Genomic DNA, 14,044 nt, shown 5'->3' on the forward strand with positions numbered 1-14,044 from the left:
GTGGGAGCAATCAATGCTTGTACTCTATTGATTCCTTCAATCATCTTGTGGACAATAGGCAGCACAAGATTTTGACTTCTTATGTAGCATTCTTGTTGAACCGAATAATGTTTTATTTTTCTGATCAATAATGAGTTACATTTTATTAGAAATATAAGCCAATTACAAGGAAGAGGAGAGATAAACTTTCTTATCCCTACCCCAAGAAACTAAGCGAAGCCAAAATAACGTAAAGAACCCATTACAATTGAGCCCAAAAAATAGAGGCTCTATTCACCCCTTGCTTTGCTAGCCCACCAGCAAAGAAGTTGGCACTTCTTCTAACCCAAGACACCTTGACTTCAATATCTTTTGTTAGCCATTTGAGCTGCTTCCTTTTATTTCTGTACTGATAATATGAATAAGTCCACCAAAACTAAATGAAATCATGAAAAGATTCATTGACAAGTTTTACTAGCTTGAAGGGGAGACCAACAAGCACCGTGAATTATAAGTAAAGAAAAATTATCCAGTGCTCCAATAATTGCTTGCTAATACAAATCTAAAGAAAAAATTCACTTCCAAAAAACACAACTAATAAAGAAGGTCACAGAAACAGTACATACCAATGAAATCTCTGCAACTTGAAATCCAGTGGGTGAAGTAAGTTTAGCATCATCATCAAGAATTCTCAGTGAATAAAGAACTTCAAGAGCTCTAATCACTGCCTCTGGCGATGGAGATGCAAGCCAATCAAAGCCTAAGATATTATCTATACCCAAAGCTTTCAACTGTAAAATCAGAGCAAAACAATCAGCATTTTAGAAACAACCAGAATTATTGAAAATAGCAACATAGGCTAGCAACACTTTAAGTAGATGGAGAAACAGAAGTAACTTAAGGTAACCAGATAGGTAAGAGCCAGTGTTTTAAAAGGCGTGGGAGGCGTACGCTTGGAGGTGTGCCTCCAAGCGAGGCGCTCCCAAAACGCCCTAAGGCGTATGCTAGAGGCGCTGACACCTCTAAGGTGTACGCCTCACCTCATTCACATCTTATATAAAAAGACAGAAAAAAAAAAGAAAACAGAAAAAACAAAAAAGAAATGAAAGGAAAAGAAAAGAAAGGGAAGGGTAAGAAAAAGAAAGAAAAAAAAAAAAAGAAAAGAAAAGGAAAAGAAAAGAAACGGAAAGGGAAGGGAAGAAAAGATAAGGAGAAAGAAGGTGGTTTGCCCCCTTCCCCGTCGGTTGGGGGGCTTCACCCCCCCCCCCCTTTTCGATGCAGCCTAATTGTTTTTTTTTTCTAGTTAGGGGGATCTTGCTCCGCTCCAGTGAGCTCACTTCGCTCGCTCGCCTCCGCTTCAACAAGACACCCCACCTTTCAACTAATGTTATGCATTTTTTTTCTTCATAACATAAAATATTTTTTTTAAAAATAAAGAAAAAAATGAGATTCACCCCCTTCCTCCTAACCCCCCTCCTCTTAAGGAGGCTTACGCCTCCTTGTGTTCGGGAGGCTTACGCCTCTTGCGTTCTGAACTATGCCTCATGCCTCTAGGTAGTGGAACGCCTCGCACCACACCTCCACATTTTAAAACATTGGTAAGAGCACATTTAAAAAGGAAAAAAAGAGCACAGGATTACCAAATGCATGCCAGACAGCTTTACTACATGGCCCTTTTTCAAATGCCATGGAAATTTGAGTTATCCCTGTCTTATGGTAGATGAATGGAGAATGTGCTCTATGGAGCCTAATCTACACACAAGTAGTTGGCAAACCTTTCAAGAAAGAGCATGTGATTATTTATCCAAAACAAAAAGAACAACAAAATCCACATTTTTGTTTTATTCATTGCTTTAATAACATTACCTCACATTTGGCCAATTTAAAAAAAAAAATCATAAGATTTGCAACAATAAGTTTGCTTCGAAACTACCATTTTGTTTCCTTTCAATGTTAGATCTTGGCTGCCAATTTACGTTACATATGAATAATCTTTAGAATTTGTGCTTTTAAACCATAAATTGTTTTGGCCTTAAATTGTAATGTTTTTAAAAAGCAACTCTTACCAAATGCTCAAAATGCTTTTTAAGTTTATAGCTCATTTTTGTACCACACAGATCAAAGCTTAAAAGTAAAAGCTCATCCAAATGGAGCCTTAATCTAACCATATCCTTCCTTCAAATGTTTTGTTTAAATATAAAAATAAATAAATAAACAAGGATAAGTGTTTGGGTCCACAACCATCTGACAGTTCCACATTGGGTTTTGCATTAACAACAATTATTATTGCTACAAATAACAACTAAGCAAAACAGAGCCAATAAATGCATAGAAAATGGATCCACTGCTAAATAATAGTTCCATTTCATGGACCAATGAACTTGTCCCTTTTCTGTCCCAATACTGAAGCAGTAAATAGTCTCAACATTAATATCCGTAGTGAGCGCAGGAATGACAACAAATTTGCATACTTGAATAACACAAGAAACAAGGTTTGTTCTCTGCATCTCTGGGATCCCCTGAGTAGACATTTCCTTGACAAAGTACTCTTCTGTATATAACCTGTTTATGATCCACAAGTAAAAGACAAAGAATAAGTGCATTATAGAATTATTTAACAGAAGAATGATGTGAAATGTGTCTGTATGTATGCATGAAAAGAGATATAATGAGCTTCAATAATAGACAGAATAATGGAAATTAGTAGGGAGATAGCAGGAGATAGGCCATATGTAGATTGTTGCTTTGCTACAGAAAATCATTCTTCAAATATCATTAATTAATAATATCTTCACAACCAATCAAAAAAATAAAAAAAAAAATGATGTTAAGGGTTAGGATCCTAAGCACCAGAAATAAATTTCTTTACAGCATAGACTATGAACACCTCTTGAATAACGTGACTGAAGCAACAACCGATTGGTTTGTTATTAAATGGTTCAATTGCTGAGACAGAGGGAGACATATACAAGCACAAGTCAGAGAGAGAGAGAGAGAGTACGGTCTCCAACAGTCCGACTTCTTATATGCATCCTTTATTATCCTCAACTCTCATAAATCAACCATCATAGGCATAGCATAAGGAGAAGAGTAATCACCCCAGAGGAAAAATAAGATAAGCAAAAGTTACATTTCAATACCCCCCCCCCTCATCAATCATCTCCAAATTATAATAACAATAACAGAAACAATAATATAACAAAGACAGTGATGAAGATGATGATAATAGCTAGATCTGCTGCTTCCTACACCCAAGTAATGTTCCAGGGAGAATTCTCATCCATCTGGAATGACAGAAATGCAAGAACTTTCCAGGGGAAAAAAATCTCAAACTACAGAGGCTATCATAGAGAACATTTTGGTAAAGATGGCATACTGGGTAAAGTCACTGAAGTATTTTGCACCTTTCTTGATAGACAACATCCTAAGAGAATGGCTAGCAACCTAGGACCTTTAGGTAATGGTGGAATCTTCAGAAAATGGGATGCTACCATCATAACAATTCAAGTGGGCAGCCCAGTGCACGAAGTTCCCGCCAATGCAGGGTCTGGGGATAGAAACAGCCTTACCCCTGCAGATACACAGAGAGGCTGTTTCCAAGATTTGAACTCTGGTCACCCGAGTCGCAATGGAGCAACCGAACCATTGCACCAAGGCCCACCCTCTCTTTCACCATAATTCAAGTAGCCCAATAAAATATGATACATAAACTATTTACTTCAACAAAAACTTTAAAAGAAGCAGAAAGCATTCCTAACGAGTATTCATTTGTGGCAAGTTACCGGTAACACTTTCCTGGCCGTACCCTTCCAGCTCTACCAGCTCTTTGTCTAGCAGATGCCTGGGATATTGGTGCCACTACCAGGTTTTCAATGTTTGAAATCTGTACCTCCAAAGGAAATACCACAAGTAAGTCAAATTTCCAAAAACATAAAAAAAATATTCTTTCTAATTAAATAAAATCAAGCATAAGAGAAAGGGTTCTACATGAACAGCTCTGAACACATACACACATATGGGTTATCTCCCTTCTTTACATATTAAGACAATATTTTACCAATGTAATATAGAAAAATGAGAGTGTCATCCATAGACAAAATTGAATCATGAAAAAATAGGAATTATTATTACTTTTTGTTTGATACCCATCCAAAATTAATTATCCACAATTTATCAGAACAGGAGGACTTCATAACTCAGTACTGAAAATTGTAACGAAGCACCCATTGTATATACAATGTAATGATTTTATTCTATGCAACAAATAAACTAGAAGGTCAACAATCCATGGCACAATAGATCCATCATTCTAGATAAAGATGAGATCAAGGTCGGAGATGTTTGTGGATGTTAGAAAGGTAGGGAAAATGGAGGAAAGAATGACACTATTACAGGCGAGTTTGCTCGGAAGAATTGTTGGGAGAGAAATGGAGATTGAAAAAATTGAAACTTGGGCGGTGTTGGAATGGGGAAAAGAAAAGGTCATGGGGATTAGAAAGCTTAATGGAGGCTCATTGTTGTTTATGTTCCACAACAAACAGTATGCAGAGTGGGTTTTAAAGACAGTAAGTTCAAAGAAGAAAGATTTTGACCTGGGATTAGGTTGGTGGTATCCGGTGGCAAGGGAAGCCTATGCAAATAGGAGAAGACATGTGATTTGGATTGGGGTGGTAGGTATTCCTTTGCATTCTTGGAGCATCTTAACTTTAAAAGTAGTAGGAAATCACTGCAGCAAATTCTTGAAGTTTGACGCTAAGAACAGATCGTAGGAGAAGTCGGACCCGGCAAGGATAATGACAGTGGAGGAGAAGGGATTGAGTGGAGCAAGAGACGATGTTGGTGAAGGGGTGAGGAAGGAAATGGTGGAAAGGAAGGGTGCTGAAGGTCACACTGGCTTCAAAGCTGAGGAGAAGTTGGAGGAAGAGAGGAATTCAAAGAGTTAGGAGAAAGAAGATGAGGTGGCAGTCTTAGAGGAGGGGCAAGGATGACATGGAGGGAATGGGGTTGGTGGTCCTTAAGTGGAAGACAGATGGCGGATGAATCATATAAGATGGTAGAAGATCAACAGTCGTGTGAGATGTGGGGCCCACATTTGGGAAGATAAATTGATTTATGTTGGGCTTGAGGATCCAAAAGCAGATAAATAATCATAGAAGACATGGGATTGCAAAGGATGAATGGGTGTGGGTTCTGACAAGGTTCAAAAAAGGTAAGAATCTCAATAATTGAAGCAAGGAAGACAAAGGCGACAGTGAATGGTTCTCATTGTAAAGTAGAAGCTCAACAAGAGGATGTTCAGGCAGCTCAAAAGGAGATCCAAGAAAAGGTGTTTTCACACTGTAGCAAGGAGGATTGCCAGTCGAAGCCCAAGTGCTGGAAAATCAAGTCAAAGTTGAGAACATTTCTTTTGGCAGCAATGATATCTCAGTCTGTTAAAAAAACTAAATGCTGAGGACTGAGGTAAGTTCAGTCCCTCTTCCCTCTTTGTCTGGGCATTTGGAGAAGAAGGGAAGTTGAAAGGGGTGGTCAGGGAAATGGCATGAAGAGGAAATCACAAGGGGAGTGTGACAGACTTGGGCAACAGCAGAGTGTATAATAAAAGAGAAGATTTTCACTAAAGGGAAGTGGAGGAATTGAGTCTGCAAGGGGAGAAGTAGATGTTAGGGGGAAGGGGGCAGAGGAAGGGAGGGTGGTGAGGTGACAGGTCACAGAAGAAGGGAATTTTCTGGCAAAGAAAAAAACAGCTGAAGAAAGGGTGGAGATTGAACAATTGGTGGAAAGACAGGTGGAGTTAGGAAAATCACTTGGATTATTCTTTTTGGTGGGGAGAGGGTGGTCAGAAAGGCAATTGAACAACTCAAAAGGAATAGGAGGGAAAAATATAATAAAATGAAAATAGTGGGGGAAGGGGGAGAGGTGTGGGAGGAAGGAGAAGGGCGGGAAGAGGACTTTTCTGAGGAAGAGTGAATGGAGTTGCCTGAAAGCTAATAAGGGAGGGGTGAGGTGTTTGAAGGTGAGTGAAGAAATAGTTGATGAGCCACGAGTGTGGGGTTCTATACCCACACTCAGGCTCTAGTGTGTGTGGTTCCATAACCACACACTGTTGTTTCTAATTTCTTTTAAGATGGGCCGGCTGGCCTTATCCATATTATGTTTATCCTTTTTGTTGTTTTATTAGGACTAGAACTTTTGTTTATTTCCTATTCTTGTAAGGAACCTAAAGCTATAAATAGAGAGGTGTATGGGGCGGCAGATACATCAATCACCGAATCCCTTCTTTCTCCTCCTCTCTTTCAGTCTTTCACTGAAGGTGAGGAGTGACTGATGAGGGATTCAGTTCTTGTTTTTACCCAGTTTAGGTTTCAGAATATATACCAAATGCTTGTTTTTGGTCTTTTTATATCAGAATAATCTGGTATCGTTTCTGCTACTCCCTACATTTTTCTTGTTTTTGTTTTCCTCCTTCCCTTCCTTCTGGGAGCAAACTCCATTCTCCTCGTGTTCTTACTTTTTTTTCCTCTAATAAATTATCTTTGCTATCAAAAGGAATCTCCACATTAACTCTCCAGTCAGAAAGGTTACCTAATTGGCATCAACAACAAAAGATACTCATTTCTACCATTTTTTATATTGGTAAAGGAAACTTTGTTGATAACAAGAAAGAGACACTCGTCAAGCCTGTCGGCCCTGTCCAAGGAGAACGATTCTTTCTAATTTCAAAGTATTCAACATAAGAATTTACTCTCTTTTGTGATGATCAGGTCAAACTCCTCATTAACATCACCTAGGAGTATTTTTCCATAAAAGCAAATGCACCACTTGACACTCCTCGAACATTTTTCTTTTTGATCATAACAAATTTAACTAAAATTAGTATTCAGTAAATTAGAAATTTACAAAAGAAAACGAATGTACATCCTCCAAAAAGTAGATTTACTTTATAAAAGTAAATGTATTAGTGATTAATGCCTCACTAACTCTTTCCCCTTGGAATCAAAATCAAATCTGTTCATCTCTTTAAAATCCTTCTATGCCAAAGCCTAATCCATCATGAAGTAGCTGATACCCTTACAACTTCTATGCAAAAGATCCAGGTTTCTCCACAGATACTTTGGTTCCTCTCCTATATACCCTAAAGTATTGCAAATGGGTTGATTCTACACAAAATTGCTCCTCTAGATTCAAAGAATATTCAAAGCCATACTTGTAGCAGCTGTGAATCCCAAGCTGATAACTTCCACTCTTCATCCAATGAAAAGAAAAGCTCCAAATTTTCTTTGATGTTTTGCACAAGAGAAACAAGTGATTCATATCTTCTTCAACCTTCTGGAAAAGGAAACAAGTGTTTTGGTCATGGAACATCACTTTTGCTTATGTTTCAACATACCTGTTGGTTTTTACAAATGTAAGGTACACGACTGAGGATTCATTTTTTTTTTAGCTTTTTTGCATTTTGTTTTTTTCCATGACTAATTTACTCAAGTAACAAGAATTCCTTTCTTAAACTTTTTAAGATTATTTGACTGTAATAAAATAGCAAAACCAAGCCAGGGACAGAGAACTTTTTAAATGACCTCACTTCTACTTGTTTGACTAGTACTCCAAAGTCCAGCCATGGTCATAAAATCATTGAAAAGCATGGACATACTTTTAAAAAGTGTCAAGTGATATGCAACATCATCATCATCATATGGGTTTGGCTACATGAATCCTGTCTCGCTAACCCAATCTATTTAAAGTCATTTACACTGTAAAATCATTGGTGCTTAAATCATTTCTTACTACTACCCATATCCACAGTCAAGTGATATGCAACAACATAGTATACATAAAAGCACAAAAAAAAAAGAAATGAAGAAAATAGAAGCCTCACATCAAAATGTAGTTATACATCAAGAACCAAGCTGGTGCAAACAAAGATTGTCAGTGCAAAGCCAAAAATTTGCAGCAAAACATTAAAAAAAAAATTGAACTATATAGTTATTTTCTTAGAAAAAGAGTCTTTGTTCCCAGCAATATAAATAAATAACAAATAAAGCCTCAAAGACCAACTTGAAGAGATCCAACGGAAACAGGAAAAAGGATTAAAAATCTTCATTTTTTCTATAATATATGAGGTAAAAGCATGGTACTAGAACAATAATCAAACATTCTAATACAGACAAAATACACACCAATAGGATGAAAATGAGGATACCGGATTATAGAAGCGCTGTTTTGAAAACCCACTATCCACAACGTAAACAATGCCCTGTATGATTTGGACATACGAAAAATATGAAAATCATGTAATTCTAGGATAATGCATGCTTGCCTAAAGCAGTTACTAATACTAAACATATAACAAAGCATGGCCTTCAGATTTAACAAGTTACCTCCAAGGTCAATGATGTCTCTGCAATATTAGTTGATATAATAATCTTCCTCTGTCCTCTAGGGGTTGGAGAAAACACAAGGTCCTATCAAAGAAAGCAGGATGTTTACCAAGATGAAGATTGCAACTAAACGTCTAAAGCAATGAAGTATGGGTCATACAAAGCTAGGAACCACGATATATGTCACCAACCTGTTCTGCACGTGGAAGGCCCGAATACAGAGGCAAAATAATTAACCCTGAAAATGGATGAGTTTATCAGATAGGAGTAGATACTAGGAACCACAAAGAATCGGGAATTGTAATGCTCCTGAAGGCTAAAACTAATACGAATACCCCAACCAGTTAAGAAAGAGATTTTGCAGTGAAGTTCTATAATTATTTAGAATACCCCTCCAAACATCTGAGCACAAGTGATGGATGTAAACCCAGTGATTTCAAAGGTGCACCTAGGCGCACAAGCAAGGCACATTTTAGGGGATGCACCTCAATGAGGTCCTAGGCGCAACACTTTAACCTAGTGCGCCTTATGCTTCAACCCAGGTGCATTTTTTCTGTTCTTTTATTCTTAACAGCTGGGTTGGAGACTCTGCCCCAGACCCCCCCCCCCCCCACCCCCCACCCCAAGCCCCTCAAGGCAAGCCCAAACAAGTCCATATCAGGGTCTTAAATTCTTAACCCCTATAAAAAAATATTAGGATGAATGAATGAGCAACAATAGAAAATAGGGGGTTTTTCAGAGGCCAGAGATTTTTTTCTAGGGATTAAGAATTTTAGACCCTAAATAAGGACTTGTTTGGGCCTGCCTCAAGGGGCTTGGTACATAGGCAGCTCGTAGAATAAGGAATGCATAATGTTTAACATCACATTAGCAATTTGAAGTTGTAGACAGATGTATTGTATGTACTGTACACAGGTTTAGTGCCCGCAGGGGTATTTTTGTAATTTTGTAGACCTCTTGTGTTGTACGGCCAGTATAGTATAAATACAAATGCTTCACTCGCATGAAGCAGTTCTTTTGAGGCCTTAAGTCTGCAGCCTCTTCTCTTCTCCTTCTTCTTCCTTCCTTTCTTCTTCTTCTTCTTCTGCCCGCAGGGGTATTTTTGAAGTTGTTGACAAATGTATGGTATGTACTGTACACAGGTTTAGTGCCCGCAAAGGTATTTTTGTAATTTTGTAGACCTCTTGTGTTGTACGGCCAGTATAGTATAAATACAAATGCTTCACTCGCATGAAGCAGTTGTTTTGAGGCCTTAAGTCTGAAGCCTCTTCTCTTCTTCTTCTTCTTCTTCTTCCTTCTTCTTCTTCTTCTTCTTCTGCTCAACATGGTATCAGAGTAGAACCGACCAGGCCTGGAAAACAACCAGCTGAAGTCTCTCTCCACTGCTGCGTAGAAGCTATAGTCCTGATGCTCGAAGACAAGAGGAAGCATTCTCTAGTGCTGCGGTTAGTCTCCACGGCCGAGTAGGGTTCTGCTACAAGAAAGCTGGCTGTTCAACTTCCTAGCGCAGAAAAGGGTTCTGCTACAAGTTTTTCTTCTTTATCCTCCAGCCCAGGTGCTGGTAACTGGAGTTGCTCAGCTAAAAAGACTGTAGAAAACCATCCCAGATGTACGAAGAAGGGTTCTGGCCTGCAGAGAAGATTGAGTCCATGAGTGTACTGCCTATTCACAGTTCGGGTGACCTAGGTACTGAACTGAAGTTTCTCTGTTTATGGTTCTCTTCTTGCACTATTTCGATGGACTGTTAATGTCCTAAAATCTGAGTAGGGACTGTTCGGCTGTTTTTTTTTTCCCTCCTCCAACTGTGTGTTGCTCTATTCAGCTCTCTAAGGGACTGTTGATGACCCCTAAACCCTAAGTGACTGTTCAGCTGCCCTGGAGAGTGGATATCAGCCAATTAAGTGTGGTGAACCACCACTTGTATTGCTGTTCCTACTGAGAGAGCTTCATGAAAGTTGTAAAATTGTAGGTCATTCAGACCTGGTTACACTGCAAGTGCAGTGTTCGTATATTGTTCTGTGGACTCCTACAAAGTGTAGATCATACAAACTAGTACTGCAGCTGCATTGTTTGTACTTGGTTCTCTGTGAAACCGAAAATCAGCAAGTGCCTAGTTGTGGACTGTAGCAGCTCTATAAGGCAGTGTGCCTTTGGTATTGTGTACTTCTAAACCTAGAATCATGAATAGTGAAGATTCAGCTACATCCGGAATCTCCACAATGCTGAATGGAATGAGTGGAAGCAGTGACCTATCCTTCCCTATGGTTGTTGTTCCTCTTGATGGGTTAAATTACCTAGAGTGGTCAAGAGGGATCAAGTTATACATAACTGCAAGGGGAAAAATAGGCTACATAAATGGAAGAATCAAAGAACCACCTTCTGGAAATGCAAAACATGATAGATGGGATCAGGAGAATAGTATGGTTATGTCATGGCTTTTGATCTCCATGCAACCACAAATAAAGAAGAACTTCATGTGGGCTGAAACTGCAAATGAGAGCTGGGAATAGGCAAAATCCACATATTCTGAACTTTGACACTATGCCAAGATTTATCAACTGCAAGCAGCCTCATCTACTTGTCAACATGGGGAGAGAAGTTTATCAGTTTATTACTTTGACTTGACCACTAGTTGGAAGGAGTTGGACCATTACCAGAATATTGATTGGAAGTGTGATGAAGATGCAAAATTGTATAAGAAACTAGTCTCACAGCAAAGAGTGTTTGCCTTTAAACATGGTCTCAATCCTATCTATGAATCCATCAGAGTACAAATTCTAGGTTCTAAGGATCTTCCTTTAATTCAGGAGGTCTATGCTCTTGTCCAGTCTGAAGAGAGCAGGAGAAACTTGATGAATAGCACTGGAGATGATGCAATTGTGTTGGCGGCAAAGGGGGGTACCTCTACTAGTGGTGGACCTTCTTCCAAGAGAGGGGAACTCTAGAAGAAAGCAAAAGATAAGGAAAAATTCTGGTACACTAATTGTCAGAAGCCCCGGCACACCAAAGATACTTGTTGGGATCTCCATGGGAAACCAAAGTGGGCTCAGGATCTACCTAAGAAGCAAGGCTCAAAGGTAATTAGAAGGCCCAGGCAACAAGGTACCAAGAAAAACCACATGGCATACCTCTGAGGGTTTTTGGTTGTGTTTCCTTTGTTTACATTCTTGGCCCTTATCGCAAGAAATTGGATCCTAAGGCCAAGAAATGTGTTTTTCTTGGGTATGCTCAGAACCAAAAGGGGTATTGCTGTTATGACCCAGTGTCGAGGAGCAGATTTGTCACTATGGATGTTACCTTCTTTGAATCCACCTTCTTCTTCTCGAGTAGTTCTCCTCAAGGGGAGAGTTTTGGGGAGGAAAACTCACAATCTGTTCCTCAGTTCCTCTTCCTGTTTCTTTGGTGCCTCCATCAGTTCAGCTAGCACCTGCATCAACTCAGCCAGCACCTGCACCTCCAGTTTCATTACTTGAGCCACTACGAGCAGCTTCACAGAAATATCAGCTCCGGCAGATGATGGTTGACTCCACGCATCCTCAACCCATACCACTCTCTGCCAGTCCTTCTGAAACTCCAGATTCGGTAGATACAATTCCAGGTATTCCTCTTGAGCCTAAGCCTGTTATGTTTTCCGATGATAATGTTCCTGTCCCTAACACCATTGTTGCAGTTGATCCCACTGACCTTGATCTTCCCATTGCACTTCGTAAGGGGAAGAGAAAGTGTACATCCTACTGCATTTCACACCATCTTTCCTACTGTGCATTTCTTTCTTCCCTGGATTCTATGCCTATACCCAGGAATGTTACTAAGGCTCTCTCCAAACCAGAGTGGAAAACAGCCATGCAAGATGAGATATGCTTTGGTCAAAAACCAAACTTGGGAAATAGTTGATCTTCCCCCAAACAAGGAGACAGTCAGAGGTAGATGGGTATTCACAGTGAAGTATAAGGCTGATGGCAAGATAGAGAGGTACAAGGCAAGGTTGGTAGCGAAAAGGTATACTCAGACCTATGATGTTGATTATCTGGAAACCTTTGCACCAATAGCTAAGATGAGCTCAGCTCATATCCTTTCATCTCTAGCAGCCACCTATTCATGGCCCTTGTTCCAACTTGATGTCAAAATGCCTTCCTCAATGGTGATTTACAGGAGGTATATATGGACATTCCAGCAGGCTTTTATGAAAATGTTGGTAAAGGAAAGGTGTGCAGACTTAGAAAATCTCTACATGGACTGAAACTAGGGCTTGGATTGACAGGTTCAGAGGGGCACTCATCCATTTTGGATACACATACACAGTCTGATCACACCCTCTTTGTGAAAAGGAGAGATGCTCTGGTGTCGATTCTAATTGTGTATGTGGATGATATAGTGGTGACAGAAAATGATCTGGAGAAGATTGATGATCTCAAAAAATCATTGCAGCAAGAATTTGAGATCAAAGATCTTGGTGAGCTCAAATACTTCTTGGGGATTGAAGTTGCAAGATCCAAGTATGGGATCTTCATTTCACAGAGAAAGTATTTACTTAACCTACTATGGGAGACTGGGAAGCTGGGGACCAAACCAGCAAACACTCCTACTGATTCAAAACACAAGTTCAACACTGTCAGTGTTGTGAGTCAGTACATGCATGCACCTCAAGTTCAGCACTGGGAAGCTATTGAGAGAATACTTGCATATCTGAAAAAGCACCCTGGCAGAAGCATTCTTTTCTCAAATCATGAGAATCTGAAGCTAGAATCCTATAAAGATGCAGACTGGGCAGGATGCTTAGATGATAGGAGGTCTACATTTGGAGACCTATTTCCTTGTGAATACAGTGCAAAAATCTTTCCCAACAATCCCATTGTGTTGAAGAGGTGCTTTGGTTTAGGGTTGATGAGGCAAAAAGAAAGAAAAAAAAACAAAAGAAAATTGAAAAAAAAAAGTGAGTGTATTCTATTTTGCATGTTTTTGTAGTAGGATCCCAAATCGTTGTTCTTGGGAAGCTTTGTTGACAATCTGGGACCAGGAGTATTTTTGTCATTTTATAAGTCAAATTCTGGTCAGGGGCAGTTGGGTGCATATCTGTTGGGTTTTGATCTCTTGGGTCTTATTGTAACAAAAGTTATATTTTTGGGGGTTCATTTGAAGTTAGTTTTGTTCTTAAGGAGTTGCTTGTTAAAGGGAAACATTCTAGGGGTTTATGTGTAAATATTTTAATTGGCTTTACCAGCAAGCCATTGGATTTTATGAAAGAGAATGGGGGCTGTTTCTGGAGGGGTCTTTTGGTTCTTTCTCTCTTGTTAGAGCTGTAGCTCAGCCCCAGCTGGGGTTTTCAAGTATTGGGAGCTTGGGTTTTGAGGAGTCGACCCATTTTGAAACCTTCCAATCCCTCTATCGCTGTGTGTCCACGCAAGAGGCCAGCTTGCTACCATTGTTATTGTAGCGGAACTGTTCCAGGAGTAGTTTTACTTCAGGTTCAGGTCTGAAATCCCTAAAAATCCAACTTGTTTTATTGTTTTTAGCTTGGTATTTCTTGTGCTTATTGCTGTATACTTGAAGCATTGCTTATAATTTGTTTTTTCTGCCCAACTCAAATGGTATCAAAGCAAGTTCTTTCCTTGGGTTTTCTTCAAAGTTCATCTCCTTGTTGTGTTTTGCTATATTATTATGGCTGCAAGGGGTGGTAGAAGACCACAACA

General features: G+C 39.4%; 1 protein-coding gene across 4 annotated transcripts in view; it reads right to left on the reverse strand.

Annotated features, from left to right (window-relative positions):
- The window catches only part of LOC104612095 (RNA helicase family protein), a 132,487-nt gene that overhangs the window by 68,323 nt on the left and 50,120 nt on the right, over positions 1-14,044 (reverse strand). For all 4 annotated transcript variants that reach the window (XM_010279413.3, XM_010279410.3, XM_088895294.1 and 1 more), the window contains exons 11-16: positions 8,546-8,592; positions 8,355-8,438; positions 8,177-8,230; positions 3,762-3,862; positions 2,451-2,541; positions 606-770 (exon numbers count right to left, since the gene is read on the reverse strand). In XM_010279413.3, the coding sequence (XP_010277715.1) occupies positions 606-770; positions 2,451-2,541; positions 3,762-3,862; positions 8,177-8,230; positions 8,355-8,438; positions 8,546-8,592 (542 nt within the window). The remainder of the gene's footprint in view (positions 1-605; positions 771-2,450; positions 2,542-3,761; positions 3,863-8,176; positions 8,231-8,354; positions 8,439-8,545; positions 8,593-14,044) is intronic.

Source organism: Nelumbo nucifera, chromosome 1 (assembly GCF_055504915.1).
Source record: "Nelumbo nucifera cultivar China Antique chromosome 1, China Antique-T2T, whole genome shotgun sequence".
In the NCBI taxonomy this organism is placed as follows: Eukaryota; Viridiplantae; Streptophyta; class Magnoliopsida; order Proteales; family Nelumbonaceae; genus Nelumbo; species Nelumbo nucifera.